Here is a 24,873-nt window from a genome sequence, read left to right as displayed (position 1 = left end):
GAATAACTAACATTAGTAAATGCTACCGGGCGAAGTCGGGGCTGTCAACTAGTAATTTATTAAAAACAATAACCTCGTTCAAAATATACAACATCTATTAATCCTGCATTTTTAAATCAATACCCAATACTTTTTCCTTCTTGCCACAGATTGCATGTGTCGATGTTATGCATTTAGTTCTAATAGAGAAGAATATTTGTTTGGACACCGACTACAAAAATTATATAGAGAAGACAATTCTAGCTGATTAATGAGGTTTTACTATTCTTCCTATAGAATATCGAGAATAGGATGACCCTAAGAGGTCAACTTTGGCATTAATTAAGTCTTACTTTAGTTAAGACAAATAAGTTACTAATTAAAATTCCTAACAACATTTTACAGCAGCGAATTAAAAATATAAAAAAGAACTTAAAATAATTTTAGTTATATTTTAAAGTTAGTAAAATTAATGGCAGAAATTGTTTTTTTTAAAGGCTTAGCAAGGATTAGCGTAACATTAATCATTGAAACATACAAAATTGGGAATAGTTTTGAGTTGAATTTGGAAAAATATTAAATTATTTTTAGGTTAAGAAAGCCAACAGGATTTGACAGCCAAATAGAAATAGCTTAATTTTGTTTTTTGAAATTTCGAAAGCAATTAATTGTTGTTAAGAACGCGATACAACAAACAAATAGTGTTTTACAACATTTATTAAAAAAAAAAAAACTATTCCAAATGTGATGGCCATATTTACTTGAAGAAATTTTTAAATATATTTCCGGTTGATTGTTTTTGTTTAACGGGTTCAACTGGTGCTGAACCATTTTTGTTATTAGTAGTAGTAGTAGTACTAGTACTAGTAGTTGTACTTTGATTATTATTTTTATTTAAATTCTGATTTTGTTTATTGTTTGGTGTAGCGTTATTATCCTTAATTTGTGTGGTACTTTTGGCCACTTGAGTGTTTGATTTTGATTGAGTAGAAGAAGTAGTAGTAGTAGTAGAAGTTGAGGGAGTGCTGCTAACAATAATCAAACAATTCAATTACAATTTTTGTTTTTTGTTTTGTGTGTTTGGGGGGAAAGTGAAAAATTCAAATTAAAAGACAAAACCAAATGGATTTGATATAAAAATGAGTTAAAACAAAATATCAATAGAAATTTACCTTCTGATGGGTGTGGTTACAGCAGCAGGACTTGATGTACTCGTTGTAGTTGCAACAGCCGTAGCAGGCGAAGATGTCACAGAGGGGCTTATGGGTGGTGATTTCCTATATTATACAAATAAAACAAAATAAATTAATAATTTTTTTAAAACACATTTAAAAACAGAGAGATAAAGTATAGAAATTAGAAATACAAACACTAACGTTTATTTATAAATACAACTATTTTATTATTTTAATCAAGTTATTACGGGGAAATGAAACAAATAAATAAATTAATGATGATTTTAAAGCATTGAATAGAATTGAAATAAAGCAAAAATACATTTTGTTAATTAAATCATTTAAGAATAAGCAACAAATACTACATGTTACAATAACTATTTACAATACTTTACAATAAATAACACTACATAGACGACAACTACATAATTCATTATAAAAGTTTAGTATTTAGCTAATATATTCTTCTTTCCACATTGTGTTTATTTCATTTATGATAGTCAATATGAATCAAATGTCAATGTTACGAAACAGATAATGTGCGAAAAACTACATCGAAAGCTAAACTACGTTTATTGAGCTGCTTCCAAAGAACCAAACGAACAGATTTGTTACACATGTGAACAAATCGAAATAATCCTTAAAAGATCTACATAAGGAGTGAGATCGAAAAAACCTTAAAACACGTTTTTCCCTAAAACTTTTAACCCAAGTATTATTTTATGAAAAAAAATTCCCCGGGAGTTTTTTCCCATTTTTCCAATTCAAATTCAATGTTAAAAATAAGAAAAGGGCAAATGTCATTTGTTGTTAATCTGATTAAAATGAGTGACTAGGAATAAAGTCTGTAATAAAATTATTAAATACTTTCAACAATACCCAACTTGATCGTACAAAAAGTTGGCCAAACAATCAAAGGTCAGCCGTCAAACTGATTCCAATGTTATTAAACAGTACGTTTAGATCTTGTCTCATGATAAAAAAACCTGGTTCAGGAGTGGTCCATAAATAGAAAGCATTTTCAAAAGAGCTCCCAACACATCCGGTAGGAAAGCAGTCCAGTTAGCTCAGAACTCGGACTATTTGGTACGAAAAGTTAAAGAAAATCTGGTTTAAAAACATACAAGGCTCAAAAAGTTCCTGACCGGAACTCTGCAAAGAATTTAGAGGCCAAAGACAGAGCACGGAAATTGAAGTCAAATTTTATAAAAAAATATTCCAGCTGCATAACGGATGACGAAACGTACGTATGGAAAATTTATCTCAGCTTCCAGGTCAATATTTTTATGTTACTGATGCTCGGCGGTATGTTGTAGAAAAGTTTAGAACCCAAAAGCAGAAAATTTTTCCAAAAAGTTCTTGGTTTGTCAAGCAATATGCAGTAGCGACAAAATAAGCCAAACATTTGTTACAAAGTGCTCTTTAAATACCGAAATTTACACCAAGGAATGTTTACAAAAGAGGATGCTGCCATTCATAAGATGTCTTAATGTGTCCACTTATTTTTGTCCTGATTTGGCATCCTGTTACTATGGTAAACAAGGTCACGAGTGGTACAAGAACAATAATGTGGTATTTGTACCAAGTGAGCCAAATCCTCTAAACTGCCTGGCGCTAACGCCAGTTTAATTTTTGTGTTGAATGATTTAGTGTAGAAATACAAGCTTGCATACCGAAATTCAGTTGTTTTTTATATGAAGTTTTGACTAATTAAAATGCAGTCGGAAATACGCACACAATTAAAATCTATTTTGTTTTCGTTGCGATTTCTTAAAAGCTCTCATCTTTTCACTCTATCTCCCTCACTCTCAGAGTGACCATGCGTTTCTTATATTTTTTTTTTAGTTTTAAATCAAATGGCGGTGTATACAACACACAAATTGCCAGGTTATCCCACTAGCGATTTATTTTAGGCGATAATAGGAATCATCACTGATTCTGTCTGACTCCGTAAATAATCTTTGAAAGGCGTTGTCAAACGCCTACTTCCACAGATTACTTTCGTGTACGTGAGGGGTTGTGTTCTAAATAATTTGGAAAAAAAGAAGATAAAACTTGTAATACAATCAAAGTAACGAAGCCATTTTGCATTCCTTAATGAAATTAATTAAATATTGGAAATCTTCCTTGTTGTTATTCCTAAGTAACTCGAAAAGGCATATATACTTATTAAAAACCATGTGTTTTCTACGTATATCATAATACTTAATACAAATGATTCGCAGTTTCAATGACATTGCAAGTGTCACATAAGTTGGAGTCACTAACCCTTATAAAGTTCAAAAATTTCTTATCATAAGCATGACCCGATAGTAGTCGATTTATTATTTTGATGTCTCCAGGATCCAGTGAGAATCCTCTATACCATGGCTTCAAGGAAATCGTTTGATTAAAGGATAATGCCCAATCAGTCGTGTAATCCACCTCCAAAGGAGCTCCATATTGAAGGACCATTTTCGCCAATTCATCAGCTCTCTCATTAAAAGGGACACCCATATGACTATTAACCCAAACCAAATGCATCGACCCTATATGCGAATTTTCAATAATCTGAATGATTTCAGATACAAGATAGTTTTCCCACTTATTATTCATTATAGAAATAATCGCATTATGAAAATCTGTGAAGACAACAACCCGTTCAAGTCCATCAGCTGCAGCAGCAGATAAAGCCTCACGAATTGCAATTAATTCAGCCGACAAGGAAGACAAACGCATATCACATTTAAAAATGAAAAAACGATAGATTGACACTAAGTAAATTGCATGTATAGAGATGAATAGAGATGTAGCCATAATTTCAAAACCAGATTCCCTATATTCACCTAGTAGGTGATTGTAGTATGCACAAATAGATTCCCTAGGGAGATTGTGCTTGCTACCAAACAGATGGTTAACCCTAAATGTAACTCTCACAGGTACCTTTGACCTCACACACTTCCCTTTCTTATATTTTACGTACATTTGTTTGTGAATTTTGACGTTTAAATTACAATATACACTGGATGTTCCCAAACATATAAACAAAAAGTGTTTAGTGAGAAACGGAATCCGCATTAAAATTCGCAAGCTTGTGTTTCTGCACTTCTGTTAAGTTTGATAGATCCATATTTGAATCTACTTAAATTCTTTGAGGCATCGCCCTGGATTTTTATAAAAAGTTTTTGAACCAATCTTACCAACTTGAGTAACGCGAATATCAAACACATACGAAGGTAGCAAATTTTCAATGAAGAGCTTGCAAAATCAGGAACAACACAGCATCGATGTCACAATAGCTTGTGTAGGACAACCTTCAAGAAATTCGCCCTAGAGACGGAGCAAAATGACTGCGACAAGAAGCATGCTGATTATGATCGTGCTCCATTACAAATTGTTGACTTAAGCAAAGTTGAAAATAATTAAAATGATCCGACTAATGTGCTTTTTTGTCGAATTGTGTGTAAGATGTTAAATATTGCCAATAGGTAGAAAATAGGAAACCCAGAAATAGAAAAATGCGTGAAAATTTAAAACAAAAATCAAATACGTCCGATGTTAAAATATTTTGAAAAATAATTGAAAACGTATGTCCTTTAAATTCTCGTTAGCAAAACCATTGCGGGAAGGTCAGACTAGCATATTGTGTGAAGCAGGTCTAATCGGTCTGGATAATATTCAAATGGGAATCTCGGAAACTTCGGTGTCTTACCCCCAGTTGAGTGCCCCAGTAGGGAATGCAGTAGAGAATGCAGCATCTTGAAGAGTTATTAGTACACTACTCAATCATATTGTGTTGGGTACCAGGGCACTTTAACATAGAGGGAAATGAGGTAGCGAATGGCTCAGATCTGGACCATAGTATTACGGACCTGGGAATAAGGCCTTCTATTTGTCACTACTGCAGACTAATATTTGAAAGATTCCGTGACTTCACCAATCAATCCTGAAATAGTAGGAAGGATTGTCAAGTGTACAAAGCATTTTGGCCAAAACTGAATGCAAAGACAACCAAAACACTAATTGGATTGGATAGATGTAGTCTCAGAATTCTAATAGGAGTGATAACCTGAGCTTTTATAGGTAAATAGACACACTGGATTTGTGTAGTGTGTGGGGATATAGAGGAATTGGAGACAGTAGAACACATTATGTGCTGCTGCCCGAGACTACAGAATCATAGATACTATATTTCTAGATGAACTTATTTTATTATTGTGAAATACACACATTTAAATATTATTCTACTTTTTGTAATGTGATTTAAAAAAAAAAAATCAACTTGCTTGAGAAACAAACAAGTCAGGATTACAATGAACATGTTAATAAAACGATCGTTAAATGTGACAAATATTAAAAACCATAATTCCATATCATATGTAATCCGAGACTCAATCCGAAAACGAAAATATTCGAATTTGTGTGCTAAATACATTGTAATTCAAAATGATTTCCTTTCGACTCGAATTAGGGAGTAGACCGCCTGAAAAGATTCTCTCCCACTTAATGTTAATTGCAACTAAGTGTTTGCGCCAGCTTATCACACTTATTGTACTTATTGTACTTTAAGAGACGAACTTTCTTGGAGAAAAAAGAGGCAATCGAAGTGGAAAGCCCATTCATTTGGTACACATATTTTCTATGTGCAGAACTCAGTATTCGAGATATACCCAAAAATTAAGATAGTCGTGTTTTTTTTTGCTTATATATCATCCATTTTGTACCAAAATTTACGAACGTATGTATATATGAAGCATTGGTAGGCAAAAAGAGGCAATTAATTTGTGTGCTCTTTTGGGTAAAAAATAAAATATCCACAACAACATCAAGAAACTGAATGAATTGTGTGTATTTTTACGCTCTTTTGTTCACATTCGGGTTGTTTGACGAAAATCATCGTAACCTGAACAATATGAACACCTACCATGGATCTGAAGCCTTCGAAATGTTAATTTCAACCGCCAGACGGACACCGTTAATCAACTTCCCTATTTATAAGGATCCAAAATACATATTGAAATTACAAACGGAATGACAAACCAATGCCACTCATGGAAAGGATATAAAAACCTGACTCAATTTTCATTTGATATCGAGGAACTGGTCGTAACAAACTATACAATCAATGAGAGAATCAAAGAGACCCATCAAATTCTTTAAATTTATATTCAATCCAGATCTAATGATGAGCCATTATCTTAAATGTTGATAACTAAACATTTCTAAATACGAGAACCATCACCATTGCTTAAACCAACCGAAACCGTAGAAGAAAGAAACGAATATTTATTTTTGTAAAATTAAAATTATAATTATAAGCCGTTCCTTAACATAATTGATAATGTGATTCATGTTGACATATAACTTATTAGCGCTAGCTAAATTTTATAACAACTTAAGTCTATTTAAACCTATGTAATAAAGTTTAAATTTAGTGGTCCATCTTATATAAAGCCTAGTGTAAGTTATGGATTGAACTTGATATTTTACGTTTACATAAGTCTTGTTTATGCATTTTCTTATTCTTTGGATGTATACATTTTTTTTACCCGTACATATTGACTTGATATTAATGTTACCTTTTAGGTAAATTTATCTGCTGGGTATTTTACACCGTAGATACCTATTTGTTGAAATTACAGGCATTATTCTCACATATTAATAGTGTAAACAACAAAGTTTTTTTGCTTCGAAAATGTCGAATATTGTTCCAACAAAGCGTCATATGCGGGAAGTTTTGCTTGCAAAAGTTTGAAGACCAAGAATTGGAGGCATTACTCCATGAAGATTGTTGTCAAACTCAACAAGAGCTTGCAAAATCATTGGGAGCTACTCCAGCAGCAATTTCAAAATTAAAATAATCCGAAGCGTAAGAGATCGTATGTGACGCCCGGCCAAGCATCCGAATCTACACCAAAGCCAAATATCCATGGCTTTAAGGTTATTCTCTGTATTTTGTGGGAGCAATAGTTGTTGTCTGACTACAATTTGTTTCGATCGATGGGATACGCCTCGTTTCAAAACAGAGTATCCGAAATTGGTTTGATTCGTTCTTGGCCTCAAATGATTCTTTTGGCTCGGAATCCATATGTTGCCAGAAAGATGGGAAAATCTCATAGCTAACAATGACCAATATTTTGAAAAAATGTATGTTGTACAAATTTCAAAATAAAAGGATTTTTTAAACTCCATACTTTAGAAAAGCTATAAGTGGGGCTTCAGGGGCAGTTTATGCCTTCCAGCCTATATTGTAAGTTAGTGCCTAATTTTAATCTAAATTATAACCCATAACTTTCCATCATTTGTCAAGATCGTTTGAATTGTTTTACTGACATTTTTTAGTCGCCTATTGTCGTACCAGAAATTGGAGTGATTGCGTCCTTATTTCAACAGATTTAACACTCAACAGTCTGTATATTTCTGCAGGATAATGCTGTTGTTACAATGGAAAACTAAAAAATTCAAATGTTTTAGATGAAGGCACCAAATAAGTGCATACATAAAAGAGTGCCCGAGTTTTAATGAAAAGGAGTTGGTCATAAAAAGCAATTCCCAAGAATATTCGTTTGAGGTTTACTTTCGGGGCTGATGGACCCGTCTATTCCTTAGCATATAAAAACTAAAATAACAAAAAAAAGAAAACATACAAACACACCCACACACATATAAAAAATCTACAACTATTTTAAACAACTATGTATTTTTTTAACACACTACAATTTAAGTAGAGTAATTGAGAGAGAAAGAGTGAGTGAGTGAGAGAAAACAGGAAGAGGAAATAGAACAAACAAACAAAATATCAAAACAAACAATCAAAGAAAAATGAAACAAACCTGATAAATATTTGTTTATGATCTTTTAGTGAAGCCGATCTTTGTACAGTATAATTTGGATTTATGATATTTGTGATGTTGATGGAGGAGGAGTTGGTGGTGGTGGTGTTGGTGGTGGTAGCAATTGAATTGGGAGAATTTGTCGTGGTAGTGTCCAGTGTATTCGTGGTGGCAGGTGATGTTGGTGTTGCTAGTAATGGCGATTGTGATAGTAGTGGTGTGAGTAGGCTATTATTAGTAGTAGAACTAGTAGTAGAAGTGGGTGTAATTGTGGAGGATATTGTTGGAGTAGCTGTTGATGTTGTTGTTGTAATTGTTTTTATTGCTGATCCTGCTGTGGCTGATATAGAGCTTTTCAAACAACTACCACCACTGCCACCACCACTCATAATTGTACTATTATTTATTATAGTAGTATTGTTATTATTGTTATTGTTGTTAACATTATTATTTTGTTGTTGCTGTTGATGATGTTGCTGTTGTTGCTGTTGCTGATGTTGTTGCAGTGTAGCCGGTATTATGGGGCATGAATTAGCTTTAATACGTGCTCGCAATTCATTATATTTTTGATAGAATCTTTTAGTAGCAGATGAGTTTAACATTCAAATTAAAAATTTTGTTAATTTTTTTTTTAATTTATCGAGAGCAACAAATAGTTGTAGTAGCGCATTAATTGTTTTATAAATAAAAGTAAAAAAAAAAACATTTTTAAATAAAATTATTGGTTTTTTTGAGAGCAGCAAAATACACGGTGGTGGTTGGTGATTTAATTAGTTAAAATAAAATATTTCACAAATAATTAGCATACACACACAAACACACACGCACAAATAATAAATTAATTGCATTTAATTAAATGGATAAATTGATTTTTATTTTAAATTGTTTTGAATTGTTTTAGTTTCAACATTTGATGAATGATGATGGTGTGATTAGTTTAATGATATTTTGAAGTTATTATTTCGTTTTAAAAAAATTTGGTTTGGATTTCGTACAATACAAGAATGAAAAGAAATACAAAATAAATAAAATCATAAACAAATGTTAATAATTATAAATTATAAAATATAAAAACAAAATTAAATACATTTATTTAAATACAAAACAAAAGAGAAAGAACCGCAAGAAAAAGTAAGCACTCTTTAGAGGTATTTTTTGCTAACTAAACAATCTACTATTAAATTAGTTGTTTGAAATTGCAATAATTTTTTAATGCTACACTAAAGATCTAAACAATTTAATAAGTCCTATGGTTTGCAAAAAAAATCGTATTCCAGTATAAAATAAATGGTTTATACCAAATGTTTAGGCTCGAGAATACAAAGGATTTCCTAATTTATATAAAAGTTTATTTAATTCTATCAAAAGCAGTGAAGATCGCATTTCCTATATTATTATTAGTTTTCATTACAGGTGTAGATTATTATAATATCGTACTTTACCGTTTATATTTTGTTACTTGTTATTTGTTTTTTTCATTCTTCATAATCTTCTGATTGCATGAAAAATATTTTGATTCATTGTGAATCATAAATAAAACTTTTGTATAATATAAATTTAACAAAAGTAGAGGCAAAAGAAAACAAACGCAACTCAAACAATTTGGTTAATAGTGATGTAGGGGAAACCTTATCACTATTTGATAGATAAAAATCCCATTGTAAAACAATAATTGATTGTATTAGAGAAATTTATAAACTCATTTATTATTTTTTATCTATAAGAGGAATTGTGATCTAATATGTTTATTCATTACAAATAAAATTACATTGTAAAAATGAAATTTCAATACCATTAGGCCGAGTTCGAATGTTCGAAAAATAGGTTTCCAGGAATAATTTAGGCCCAAAATTGCAAGTCTAGAAAACGCTATATTTTCTGATACAGAATGTTGCCAGCATTTATAGTACCATTTATTAAAGGTTACCCGTACCTTCATAATGTGTTACATTTTTTACGATCGCAATTTAACAAAAATCATTACCATTTATGTAAATATCTTTTATGTAGCCTCTAAATATTCTAAAACTTTACTTTTTGTTTCCATTTTTACACTTTTAATTAAAAAATACAAAAACTATTTCATTAACGCTAACAAAATTCAAAAACAAGTAAGAAAGTATGGCCGGTCAAGCCCGACCATATAATACCCTACACTAAGTAAAAGAGCAAAAACATTTTTCTTTTAAAATTTCAATAATTTATATTTTTGAGTAATTTTCGGAAGTGGACCTTATATGGGAGCTATGACCAATTATGGACCGATCACCATAAAATTAGGTCGTGTGATTTATGTCTATATGAAAGTTATTTATGTTGAATTTTGTGTATATACCAACATTTTTAAGAGATTTGTGCACGTTAAAGTGATTTTCGGAAGCGGGTCTATATGGGAGCTATGACTAATTATGGACCGATCGTAACAAAATTTGGTGACATGAATTTTGTATATATAAAACTTATTTGGAGCCAAATTTGTGGAGATACATATATAAATTAAACATTTATGACCGATAAAGGCCAATTTCGGAAGGACATTTGTATGGGGGCTAGGTGAAATAATGGACCGATTTCAGCGAGTTTCAATAGGCTTGGTCCTTGGGCCGAAAAAATAATATGTACCAAATTTGATCGAAATATCTTCAAAATTGCGACCTGTACTCTGCGCACAAGGTTTACATGGACAGCCAGCTGACCAGCCAGCCAGCCAGACGGACGGACGGACATCGTTTAATAGACTCAGAAAGTGATTCTAAGTCGATCGGTATACTTTAAGGTGGTTGTTAGACTAATATTTTTAGGCATTATACCCTCCCCACTATGGAGGTGTAGGGTATAAATACTAAAACTATTTCATTAACACAAACGAACTTCAAAAACAATAACAACAAGAAATCCTATTTAAAAAGTGCTGCCTTTCAACCCTTTGAAATTGAGGGTGAAACATGTAGCCTATTTTCGGGGTTTTAGGGCAAGATTTTTTGAAACTACTGCAGCAAATTGACATGAAAAATAAATACTCAGGAAATATTAAAGGGCCTTAATGCCTACTAAGGAGTGAGATCGAAAAAACCTAGACACACGTTTTTTATTAAAACTTTTAAACCAAGTACCATTTGATATTTCTTTTTGATCAAGTTACCTTTGAAAAGTATGTCAGTTATTACGTTTAATGTTAATTACGTTCATTTGTTGTTAATTTGATTACAATGAGTGACGATAAAAAAATGCATACTAAAATTATTAAATATTTTCAACAAAATCCAATTTGATCCTTCAAAAAGTTGGCCAAACCATCAATCAAGGTCTGCCGTCAAACTGTTATTAAGCAATATCGGGAAAAATTGTCCGTTGATAGAAAAACATGTTCAGGTAGAAGGAATGGTCGACATGATGTTTTTAAAGCCAATAAATATAAAGTTTTTCCAAAAGAGCTCACAACACATCCGGTAGGAAAGCAGTACGGTTAAGTTAATGCCAATGCAGGTTTAAAAACATACAAGGCTCAAAACGTTCCTGACAGGAACTCAGCAAAAAGTGGCCAAAGACAGACACGGAAATTAAAGTAAAATTTTATAAAAAAAAATATACCTCCTGCATAATGGATGACGAAACGTATGTTCCGGAAAATTTTTTTATGTTGCTGATGCTCGAGGGAATGTAACAGCTTAATTAAGTGAGCTATCATGTTGTATGTAGTCCAAAATGTTTCTTTATCCATATCGAAAGACTCATAGTCAGAATTTGAAATCTATCGACAACGATGCCAACGATTTCATAGCTAAAAGATGCTTGCAGCAAAAGAATGGCGACAGGATCAGAAACACCCTCAAATGAAAGATTTTTACAAGAAAGAACTCTCGCCAACTGTGAATCAATCTCAGCATGGATATGCCAATAGCTTTAGCTGTCTTGGCTGCATTGTATATACATCACTTCGATTGGTCTTGTCTCTGTCGGGCTGCTCAACATGAATTCGGCATACAGCACGTTCGAATCATTTACGATCGGTTATGGTGGTGTCTGCAAATTTAATGTCGCCCAGGCCAGCCAAAAGCAGGCAAATTGGGTACCATACGAATTGAAGCCGACAGACTTGAAAGACGATGTTCATATCCGAAACTATGCTTGAACGCTACAAAAGAAAATAATTTTCGCACCGAATCATTACATGCGATTAAAAATGGATTCATTACGATAACCCGAAGCATAAGAGATCGTATATGAAGCCCGGCCAAGCAGCAGAATCAACACCAAAGCCAAATATCCTTGGCGCTAAGGTAATGCTATGTATTTGGTGGGACCAAAAGAATCATATCTATTATGAGCTGCTGAAATCTGGTCAGACCATCACACAGAACCTGTATCGAACGCAATTTCGATTCGTTTGAAGCGAAAATTGGCGAAAAACGCACAGAATATGAGGCGTAATATTTCATCATGACAACGGTCGGCCACATGTTGCAATACCTGTTAAATGCTATTTAGAAAGAAGTGGTTGGGAAGTTTTACTTCACATTATATACTTTTAGAGAGTAAAATGGATTATTCCTAAAGGGACCCAGATTGCAAGGATACACACTGCGATAGATTACTTAGAGACACTAAAGTAACAATTGACTTCACGCTAGATTATCTGGGATGTATAAAGTAACCAATGTATGTGTCAAATGACCCAAAATATCAAAATTGTAGTCAGCCAAGTAATCAGACATTAATGAAAAGGTATTCCCAATAAAATTGTTATGCTCATCCGAGAACTATATAACGAGTCCACCAGTCGAGTACGTTTTAAAGGTAACACCAGTGTACCATTTTCTTCCTCTGCTGGAGTGAAACAAGGCTGTATTCTATCACCTACATTATTTCTTCTGCTTCTTGACAGTGTACTTGAGCAAACCAATATCGAAGCCCCAAATGGCATACAGTGGAACATGGCCGAAAAACTAAATGACATAGATTATGCCGACGACATTTGCCTAATGGCACACCGCTTCGATGATATAGAAGCTAAATTAAAACAACTTTCTGTAAATGCGAAGAAGATCGGTTTGAAAATTAATTTAAAAAAGACAAAGCTTATGCGTATAGGCACAACTTCAATCACGCCGCTAAAACTGGAAAATATCGTAATACAAGATGTGGAATCATTTAACTATCTTGGAAGCGTAATTACAAAAGATGGCGGCACTACTGATGATATACAGGCGCGAATAAATAAAGCAAGAGTTGCATTTCAATCATTGCATAAGGTATGGAGAACCAACACCATCAGTAGGAAAACAAAACTACGGCTCTTTGACTGCAGTGTAAAGTCTGTGCTGTTGTATGGCTCTACTACATGGGGAATAACACAGTCCAATTTAAAGAAACTTCAAGGTTTTATAAACCGATGCTTGCGCCGGATTCTTTGTATTTTCTGGCCAAACACCATATCAACGGAAGACCTCTTAAGACTTACAAACAACACACCAATAGAACACGAAATAATGAAGCGAAAATGGACATGGATTGGCCACATTTTAAGAAGACCTGAAGATGATATCACCCGATCAGCACTTCAATGGAACCCTCATGGTCATCGTAGACCTGGAAGACCACGCACTACGTGGATAAGAGCGGTTAAACAAGAATGTAATACTGTTAATAAGTCATGGAACCAAATTAAGTATCTTGCCAGGGATCGAAGAAAATGGAAGGAAATTGTAAATGCCCTATGTTCAACATGAACTTTTATTTTTTTATATTACATATATGTATTTATATGATTATTTTAAAATAAATAAAGGACATATATATATATACAGTGGTGGCCACCAATTTAAGACAAATACTTGAATTTTTTTCACCAACAGAATTTTAAGTGCGATAGAGCCAAAATAAAAGGACCTCTAAGGGTATGAAATTTATTATTAATGTTTCTAGTTTCTGTAAAATGTTTGGAAAAATCGGTAAAACATATATGGACAAAGATATGTGGAAATACGTTGACCCACCTCAGCGAACATCCGCTGTTAATAACATGATATGACCGAAACTAATGGAACTAAAAATACGAAATTTGGTCCGAATATATTATAATAATAAAAATATAATGGTATAAATGTGAGAAAATATGTTTATTTAAAAAATTTTTTTTCGTCAAGTTGTAGAAAAATTGTATGTGTTCGTGGTGAATATGTATGAATTTACACAGTCGAATAAAACACACTTGTGTGTTAAAACAGTCCTCATGCATACATATTTGTGGAAATATTTGAAAAAACAATTGACAATCACGTGGAATTTAGCAAACAATTTTTGTCTTAAATTCCTGGCCACCACTGTATGTATACGTTTTATGGAAATTGAGGAGTGTGAAGTTGTGGTTTTGTCCGATAGAGTTTTTGAAATTACACCTTGAACTGAAAGTTTTGAAATTAAAATTTTGTAAATTTTGTTCCTTTTGTTTAATTTAAATTAGGAAAATAAGAATTCATGAACGGTTAAGTACCTTTAAAATACAATATAAAATAATTACTTATGACTGGTAACGCTGACCTGGCTTATCTAGTAATGAATAAATTATAATAGAAAGCCAACAAATTTGTAGTAAATGAGCACCGATAATTAAAAGTTCCACAAATAAAATTAGCCCAATTGGGCACGGTAGCATCACGTTTGGTTCATCCCACCGCTACAGTTCTGCTTACCAGTAATGGAATCGATTATATGCATTATATGATGGAAAACTGATTTCGATCATGAAATCTTTGTTTAAATCTAAGAGAATGATATTCCGCACAACGTCATTCCAATGATGGCAAATATCGTTGCATCACTATGTTGGAAAGTTCCTGATTGAAGAAGTCAATACCCAACAAAATCAAAGAAAGTTTTAAAAAAGATTCCCAAATCTATACAGACGTTTGACTTTGTAAAGGATTGAATAGATTCCAAAATATTCTAAATTTGACATCAAATATAAATTTATGCTGGATAGCGAACTGTGTGATTATTAATATTAAGAGCAGTGTGCAAAAGTGAATTAATTGTAAATTGAAAATAACATTTTATTTCGAATTTTTCTCTAAACACCTTTGAATGCTTACTTTTTCCAAATATTCACGCAAATTTTTAAACAAATTTTAAACTTACAAAAAAAGAAAACATTTAACAAATAAAATTCTTTTAAATTATTCAAAGTAATAAAATTTCTACTTACTTTTCATCATTCTCAAAGCTTTGAGTTCGTCTTAAAATAACATCTGTCTCTGTGGTGGCATTATTTGTTTTACTAACTTCATTATCAGGAACTTCTATTGCAAACAAACATTTAATTAATTTAAACCAACAATATATATATATGCATACAAAATAAATATAAATCAATAAAATACATACGATTTTTAATTGGACTTTCATTGGTTGAACGCACACGTGTGACATTATTACGTCGCCATGGCGCCTCATCTTCTGTGGCGGGTGTTTCATTTGTGGTTTTCTGCATAGATGATTTATCATCTACAAGTGTTGATAATAAAATAGTAATTAAAATTATTAATATACATATATAATGATTATAAAGTTATGAAAAAGTTGTTAAAAATAACAATAAAATATGTAGTATTTTGAAAACTTATTTATTTTCTTTTAATTAAATGAAATATAGAAGAGATATTTAAAAAGTGTGAGAGAACATTTGAATTTAAATAACAGAATTTGAAAATGACATAAAATTAACTTATATATTTGCAATGATATAATTTTAAATGCTTGCAGAAGAAAATAACAGCAAGAAGGCTTGAAAACATTTAATGCTTAATGGAAGAAATTTCGAAGAAGTAGTGAAATACAATTATTGTTGGTTTTCAGATATCACTTACTTTGTTGAAAAATTTTAATTTAATTTTGCGAAGAGTAGGTTGAAAACCAAGAGAAATTCATAAAAAAATTAATTTCTACTACAAATGATCTTCGCTGCGGAACGACAAGAGTTTCTCAAGACCAAAGATTGTCAACTCAACAACAGTTGAGGAAGTTTTTCCCAATTTTGCATTTTAAATACCTTTTCCCATCGTAGATGCTTCCAAACAGATATGTTGAATATATTTTCAAAAATAAAATGTTTCATTGCTACAGATTCATTCAGAAAATATTGTCCTACTCTTCTAAAATGATGCCCTATTTCATCATCACAATAGAACAAATTATTGGTTGTATGACTTAAAAATGAGGGGACTTACAATGGATGGCGAATCTTTTGACATTTTAATAACTTATATGTCATTTTGAAGGGTACATATCTGTCGTTAATTCTCACTAGGTTATAGTGTAAACAAGAAAGTTTTTTTTTTGCCAACAAGGCGTCATTGCGAGAAGTTTTGTTTTACTTCTCTAATTTGAAAAAAAGTGATGCTGTAGTACACCGATTGTTCACCAAAGCTAATGGTGAATGTGTTACATCGGTTTCAACGTGAGAGAGAGGGTTTGTGCAGTTCAGAAGTGGTGATTTTGACACGGAAAACAAAGATCGTCCAGGCCATCCAAAAAAGTTTAAAGACAATTCATGGTCTTCATTACTCCACGAAGACAGATGTCAAACTAGACAAGAGCTTGCAAATCATTTGGAGCTACTCAATCAGCAATTTCAAAACGTTAGAAAGCAGCTGGATTCATCCAAAAGCCGGGAAATTGGGTACCATACGACAAGAAGCTGAGAGACAATAATTTTGCACCGAATCATTACTTGCGATGAAAAATGGATCCATTACGATAACCCGAAGCGAAAGCGATTGTCTGTGAAGCCCGACAACCAGTCGAATCGAAACCAAAGCCAAATATCCATGGCGCCTAGGTAATGCTTTGTATTTGGTGGGACCAAAAACGTCCTATCTATTATGAGCTGCTAAAATCTGCCAAACCATCACATGGAACATGTACCGAATGCAACTCATTCGTTTGAAGCGAGCATTTGCCGAAAAATGCCCAGAATATGAGGCCAGACATGAAACCGTAAACACCCGGCCACATGTTGCTAAACCTATAATAAAGAGGTTAGGACATTTCGTCCTCCTTATAGTTCAGACCCTGTCCTGTCCTGTCCGACCACTATGTGTTTCGTTAAATGCAGAACGCTCTCTCTGGGATACGCTTAACTTTAGAACAGAGTATCCGATAGTGGCTTGATTCGCTCTTGACCTCAAAAGATGAGCCGTTATCTTGGCTCGGAATCCATATGTTGCCAGAAAGATGGAAAATGGTCATAGCTAACAATGGCCAATACTTTGAATAAATTTATATTGTAAAAATGTTTCAAAATAAAAACTAAAAATTTGAAAATGTTTAAGTCATACATACACCAAATATATGAGCGTCTTTAGCAGCAGTACGTGCTTCAAAATTTACTGAAGAAATCATTAGCAAAATATGAATTTTTATACAGTGAGGCCTCGATTATCCGTGATTCGATTAACCGGCGACATCAATTAAATGGGAAAGAAAATTTAAATGTTTTTGTTTTTGATTTAATTTTTTTTTGCATCGATTAACCGTATTATCCGCAATTATAAGCATAATTTGTTTCGATTATCTTTGAACAATTAATTTGAACAATGTGAATAAAACGAAAAAGGGGAATTCCCTCTATTGCATACGATGATTCGGAAGCATATACAAAAGTAGATTTTGCAGTTTATGAATGGTTCCGGAAGGAAAGATTTAAAGGTACTGCAATTTCTGGATTAACAGCGAAGAAAAGGCTAAAATATTTCACTCAAAATTAAATAAAAAAGCGACATTGTATTCACAAACTTAACGCAGCAGGAGAAAAATATATAGCTGCTAAAATTATCGTGGAAAAATTAAATGAATTCATATCAATGAAAAAACTCACAAATGAGATAATGGAGATTAAACAGACATTTTTTGAAATTGTTTACCTGAGAGCAGTTTGCCTTAATGCTGAAAACGTTATTGTGAAAGTTTGTCCAACAAATTGGACGATATTACTCCAACTGATGGAGCAGGGTGCAATATATGTATTAAAAAACTACTTAAAATTGGTACTCAATTAACCGGGAAAATTGATTATCCAGATTGCTCCCGGCCCCGACCATTACGGATAATCGAGGTCTCACTGTATTTCCTTTTCCTAGAAACCAAATAGAAGAGTAAGCTGTTTAAAAAAGGCAACATTTCGCAGGCAATTTAAGGTAAGAAAATGTTACCCATTCGCAGAGTTGCCTTTTCTTCAGAAAATTATACAAATATGCAAGTGCAAAATGTAATAAAGGAAACATTTTTGCCAGATAAGAACCCTACTTTTTATACAAATATTATTGTAGTGTCAGCTGTTTAAAAAAGTCAACTTTATCACTTTGTAACACCCTTTCTCGATGACATTAAAAGATACAACAATTTTGCATATTCGCAATGTTGCATTTTCTGCAGAAAAAATATGTTTAAAAGGGCAACATTCTCACTCCATAACACCTTTCAATAGTGACATTTTAAGCAAAGAAAGTGTAGCCCATTCACAGAGTTTTCTTTTCTTCAGTAAACAACACAAAACTGCAATTTAAGTGCAAAATGTAATAAAATTATGTTTAAAAAGGCAAAATTCTCACTCCGTAGCAGTTTTTAATAGTGGCATTTTAAGAAAACAAAGTGTAGCCCATTCGCAAAGTTGCCTTTTCTGCAGAAAAAAAAAACAAAGATGCAATTTAAGGGAAATGGGCAATAAATGCAATATTTCTGAAAATAACACTTCATAAATCAATTTATTTTTGATATTTGCGAATAAGAAGATTGTTGTATTTCTAACTGCAGAATTGAACATACATTAAATTAGAGTCCTTTAACTGACCGATTGTTTGACAATTTAAACTTTTGCTTATAAAATACATTTCTTTCTTTTACTTATTATAAAGAAAATCAAAATAATGAGATGTTTTTAAAAAAAATACAAAATTAATAAAAAAAAAAAACTAGAACTTTCACAGAATCTAAAACAAAAGTTAATCAAGTTTAAAAAAACGTGCAGTATTTGATTAAAGAAAGAAAAAACAACACAAAAAGTAAAATCAATCAATATTAATCTAAAGATACCTTCACGATCAGAAAGGCTGGTTGAATGCGAACTCTCTGTGGAATCGGTTAAATCTGAATCAGTTTCTTCGGATTCCGAATTTGTTGGTAAACTACTGGACGTTAGGCCCGAAGTGGAGGCCACTGAAGTTGAAGCTATAGACGACAACGAATTTAACGACAATCAACAACAATACGAACAACATTAAACACAGCCATAAACAATTTATATTTATGTATATATATAAATGTAGAAACGAAATCAAATATTTATGGGAATAGAATATAAAAAGAAGATTAAAAACAACAAAAGAAACAAGATAAACGATCAACAAACGTCAATATTTAATAAAATTGAAAACAACAAAAAAAATACAAAATGATCGTATACTGTAAGATAAACAGATTTATCAATGAATTGTGATCGATGTGTAGATGGAAAGAGAGACGCATTGTAAATGAAATAAAATGCAAATAAGACAAAGTCATGTGGGGATAAAATGCTAACGAGAAGGGCTCAATTAAAATGTAATAAACTAATGGAATGATAAATGAAATGAAAAACAGCAATTTAAACAGTTTGCCCTAACGCCCATGGGACCCTGTATGAGCATATCAAATGAAATTTAAAAAAAAAAAGAAAAACAAATAACGCCCACCACACAGTTACGCACACGAAACAAAATTATACAGTTAAGAAAAATAAATAAATAAGAAAAATATTTATTTAATAAATCCAAATTTATTTAAAAGTAATAACTATGATGATACCTTTTATAACTATAATAATCCTACTTACACTTACCATTGACATGATCCTTATTATTCTCTGGTCGCACTTCAACGCGTATAATTTTAGTGGGTGTTTTATCGATATGATTTTCAATTGTATCTGAGATTCTACTGAAAATTTAGAATTAAATAAAAGTTTTATTATTATTATTTTCCAATGTTTAGTGGAAAATTAGATGTATACCTGATTTGACTAGATGGCCTTCGTTTCATACGTTTGTTACTTGCTCTGTATTCTTCGAGGAATTTAACCATTTTACGATCTGCTACATCTATACATGTTTGTGCGGCATAGTTTCGTAAGTCCATATCGGCCATGGCATCTAATAACATTTCTGCCGATTCTTTTTGTCCCCAATGAGCAGCCGCATGCAGTGGTGTCCAGCCATCGTTATCTTGAGCATCAACATTAGCACGACCCGCGAGCAATAAACTTAAAACCTGTAAGGGAAATGTGGACATTATATTAATCTAAGAAAAGGAAAATAGAGTACTAATGTAAAGGAAAATAGAGTACGATTATACATAAGTTGTTTTTGCTCGACAGAAATCAATGTTGAACGTATGATCCGGAACAACCCGAGTTTCATTCGGCCAAATATTGTCCAGTCAAGGACAGCTGTATCAATTGAAAGTTCGTTCCACAGAAAATAATTTTCAACGGAAGCAAGTAAATGCTATAATTATTCAGAGTTAAGTTAATATTATTATCTATAAGGATGTGATTAGTCAATAACTGCCTAGCAAAGATATGTTCCAAAGTGAAAAATTATATAATCACCAACGATGAATGTTTTAATCCTATTACACATTTTCTTGCGGAGCTTTCTTAAGTCGCAAGTCTATGCGAATAAGCCACAAACTACAGCGGACCTCAAAGCCAACATACCCCTTGCAATCGGTCAAATTCAGCCTGATTTATAGCCAGTCATGTAAAATTGGACATATATTTAAATTTAAAGACAGGAAGGGCTTCATAAAAGAACCTTTAGTTGCACAGAATTCTGTGTCTCATAAAAGTTAGGGACGGGTATTCGCAGTGAATATGAAAACCCACTTGCTAACTTTCCCTGTCTTTGTTGAAGGGGAGTCCGATGTTGTTGTTGTAGCAGCAGTGATTGCTGAGATGAGATGGGTAGTCCGATTCGACTAGTATGCTTAACGAGCACCCAGTAACCCGTTAATACTGTCAGTAACCTTGATATATCCTTTCTATCTCGGTTTATGAGTTACAAAGTGGGTTTTTAATCATAAGAGGGCCACATTAACATGGTCACCCTACATGAATCTAAATTACGCCATTTTCAGCTTTTAACAGGTCCCATTCAGCCGAACTCGTCTGCGTCTTCATTACCATAGTGGTCTCTATGTGTACGGATCCTGGCTAAAGTAATGTCAGATAAGCAAGACAACACATTATTACATTGAGTTCAATGATAGATGCGCCGCCTGCCTGTCTACAAAATATTGCCACGAAAGTTGCAGTCTTATAGTACCTTGCAGGCTACCATGATTGCAAATATTCCAAACTGAAAAATTCGTTCGTTCGGAAGACGGAGTGAGATACCTATCCCAAGTTCGTCACAGATAACAGCAGATCCAACACCACAGCTAATTTGTCACCCGTCTGTATATATCCTGGTGTCATATTCGTACACGAAGTTACCCCAACAACACTCACTCCTTGAGGGGACTTCAACTTTGAATACCCCTTCAATATCCGTATGTGGAGTGATATAGTGAGAAGGTTGGCTTAAGATCGGAGGTTTTAGGCCCAAAATCCCCGCATGGCCATTTGTCCCGATCTCCAACATTCAGATTCCTTAATGCTGTCCGCACTGCAGGCAGAGGCGGGCATAATGTAAAGGTCAATAGGAAAAGGATGCAGAATAGTTTTCAGTGCCTCTAAAGAACTGTTTTTTTGTATAGTTAGTCTACGACATAGTTCTTCCTAGTTGCAGTTCATCATACCAGTTATCCATATGTAAGAATTGGACCTACTATAGCTGTATATATCCGTTTAACTATGACTTAGTCCTAGTCCCCATTTTATAATAAACATCTAACGACAGGTTAATAGGCCGTAATACATTATGTTGTTGTATCAGGTCTGCTGTAGTCGAAAGTTCTTCTCCGGGGAAAAACTTCCGGTTGGTACATATTTTTTCTGAGTTGGCAATCTTTTGCATAGTAAGACTCGGGTAGTTCTGGAGAGAATATCAAATTGTAGTGGGAACGATCGCGATACAGATTTTTTCTGAGTTGGCACCGTTTTGCAGAGTAAGACTCCGGATGTTCTGCAGAGAATATCAAATTGTTGTGGACAAATATCAAGAGGAATACGATGAAAGGTATACATTGCATCACCGCCCATCATATGTTTCCGTCCGGTCAATTCAACAGATATAAAGTTTGCCCAACTGTTACATTTCCAAGGACCTATATTAGGGTTACCCCTAGAATGTCTCCCTATCTCATTTAGAGATACCTGACAATATTCAGTTAACCTAGATGTCGAGAAGACGCCCGATTTAATGCCATATCATGACGTTCCTACGTCTAACATCATATTATTCCAAGATCGTGGAGTGTCCAGAGTCCTTACCAGACTATGAACCTCCATAGTTTTGTCTTACTGCACAGCTAAGAACCAATTGTATCGCCATCAAATCCACCATTAACCACATTAAGATGACAAACAGTACATTCAATGGAATATTACTCTCTATAAACGAGATAATTCGAATCGAATTGCACAATTACACCTCAGGTGTCTCAAATAATTTATGAATTTATGATTCATGAATTCTTGTTTTTGGACTGCATAATGTCCTGAGGTACTAAAGTCAAGATGAAGTTTGGAACCAGCCCACCATGACTTTGACAGTAGATGACCACAAAGGCTCTATTTTACGTAAAATGCTGTGGTATGCTTCTCTACCGTTTGTATCCATTTAACAACCTGTTGATATCGCAGTTCAGCAGGTCGACAGTTAAATCGGTTGTTCTGTTGCAGGGAAATTTACCCTCAAGCGTGAGTATTTGTTCAACCATCAGCTGCCAAAATAATTGTTCACTGAACTTTCTTTTAGCTCAACGGCTCTGTTTTACGTAAAATGCTGTGGTATTCTTTTTTGCCTCTTGTGCACATTTGACAACCTGTTGATATCGCAGTTTAGCAGGACGACAGGAAATGCAGCAGCAATCGTACCAGAATATTGGTTCACTGAACTTTCCCTTTGCTAAGCCGCATTAAGAAAATTCGAAGCATTATGGAAGTGGATGTAATCATGATCGTTTTCGAAGTTCAATACTTCTTGTGAACAGTGCGTTCACAGACATTTTATGTGATCAAGGATGGTTATTAGTTTGAAATGCTAATAACAACAGAACTTATAGAAGCTCCTCTATAATATTCCACCAGATTTGAGTGTCGTGCACTCAGTATAGAGCATTGGTAGGCGTTCATATTGTTGAGATTACGAACATTTTCGTGAATTTACACGTACACAACCCGAAAGTAAACAAAACACACAGCAAGAGCGTAAAAAATACAAATAACTCATTTAGTTGCAAACAATAGAGCGTAAAAATACAAATATTTCATTCTGTTGCTTGATGTTGTTGCGAATTTTTTATTTTTAACCCATACATGCACACAAACTACAATTTCTCTTTTTGCGCTTCCCTGGTATAGAGTAAGAAAGAGGAGAAGTAATAGTAAACGGATTCTTGAGCTGAATATTGTAATGCAATTTTTCGAATAACACGAATCTGGTTTTCTAAAAAGTCGAGTTTTAGGACACTCTATACTTTTAATATGTGTTTACGCCAAAAACAACACTTAGCGATTTTCCTAATTTCCCTGCAATTCCTATTTTCCTCAATATATACTAATGCAGAATGCTATGTGTTGCAGTATCATTCCACTTGTCATTAAGTACTAAATCAATCGTAAAGTGTCATAAATACTTATTTTTGAGAGAGTGATACAAATCTAACTCTGAATTGTGTACATCGATATCATATTATTTCTTATGGTAAGAATCCACCTTCCAAATAATTTAATAAATAATTAGAAAAATTCCTAATCCTTTGGTTTTATTCATTTCTATCGTTTCATATTGTTTGTTAAATTATTCTGAGTACAAAATCTAAACGATTTTGTTTCGGCTCAGAGAGTTTGAACATCTCTTCCAACTATCCAGCCTTTTCCCCCTTCACCCAGCTTCTCAGCTTAACAATATGTTTTAAAGCTTTGTAACTAAACTATGAGATGCTTTAAAAAGAATGGCGGAGTGTTGTATGTCATTAACGACCAAAGAAAATATTGTATATTTGGGCGGCAGTCTCTTTCACAATTCAATAAGGAACAGTCGCTGACATCTTACTAAATATGAATTTCAATTAAAAGCATTTGCCCAATTCACAATTCATGTCGTAGCGTTGAAGCATTGTATATCGTAAATATTTTTCAAACAAATTTTTCGAAACAAAAACAAAACATTAATAAAAAAAAATTACGACATACAACGATACAACGCTACGACATCAATTGTGAATTGGGCAATTGTGTTGGTAAAAAAGCATTGCGTTTGTGGACATTCTATTTTTTGAACTTTCCTGTATTAAAAATGACAGAAAATTCTTCAGCGGTAAGTTTGTTCCACACACGGACAGTACGGCTAAAGAAGGAATTATCCCTGTAGAGTGTTGTGCGCTCCACTGGACAATCCACCACAAAGGGATGTGTTCTTGATGAAAAACATGAATTACGTAAAAATCTGCGGGTTCCCTAATTTCATCACAACACATTCCATTGTAGTACCGACAGAACAGTGAAACACAGCCCACATTGATTTGATGATCCCGCGAATCAATAGAGTTATATACCCTACTGCCACTAATAACCACCTTATCGCTCTCCTGTGCGCGATCAAGAAGCTCCAAAATAGAATTTGAAGCATCGACCCATACATAAGAGTTGTATTCCAACTTCCTTAAAAAGTATTATTTTGATTTTTTTTTATCAAATTAACTTTGAAAAG

The 24,873-nt window shown here is 33.2% G+C and overlaps 1 protein-coding gene across 15 annotated transcripts in view; it reads right to left on the bottom strand.

Annotated features, from left to right (window-relative positions):
• Mbs (Myosin binding subunit) overlaps positions 1-24,873 on the bottom strand; it is a 155,825-nt gene that overhangs the window by 78,426 nt on the left and 52,526 nt on the right. For 5 of the 15 annotated variants that reach the window (XM_065504461.1, XM_065504463.1, XM_065504458.1 and 2 more), the window contains exons 4-10: positions 20,010-20,266; positions 19,839-19,936; positions 15,350-15,469; positions 15,171-15,264; positions 7,967-8,542; positions 1,152-1,256; positions 741-1,004 (exon numbers count right to left, since the gene is read on the bottom strand). In XM_065504461.1, coding sequence (XP_065360533.1) covers positions 741-1,004; positions 1,152-1,256; positions 7,967-8,542; positions 15,171-15,264; positions 15,350-15,469; positions 19,839-19,936; positions 20,010-20,266 — 1,514 coding nt within the window. The remainder of the gene's footprint in view (positions 1-740; positions 1,005-1,151; positions 1,257-7,966; positions 8,543-15,170; positions 15,265-15,349; positions 15,470-19,838; positions 19,937-20,009; positions 20,267-24,873) is intronic. The other 10 variants (XM_065504473.1, XM_065504460.1, XM_065504474.1 and 7 more) reach the window with 7 other exon arrangements.

The sequence above is a fragment of the Calliphora vicina genome, chromosome 3 (assembly GCF_958450345.1).
Source record: "Calliphora vicina chromosome 3, idCalVici1.1, whole genome shotgun sequence".
Lineage (NCBI taxonomy): Eukaryota > Metazoa > Arthropoda > Insecta > Diptera > Calliphoridae > Calliphora > Calliphora vicina.
This window is presented reverse-complemented; position numbering and strand designations above follow the sequence as displayed.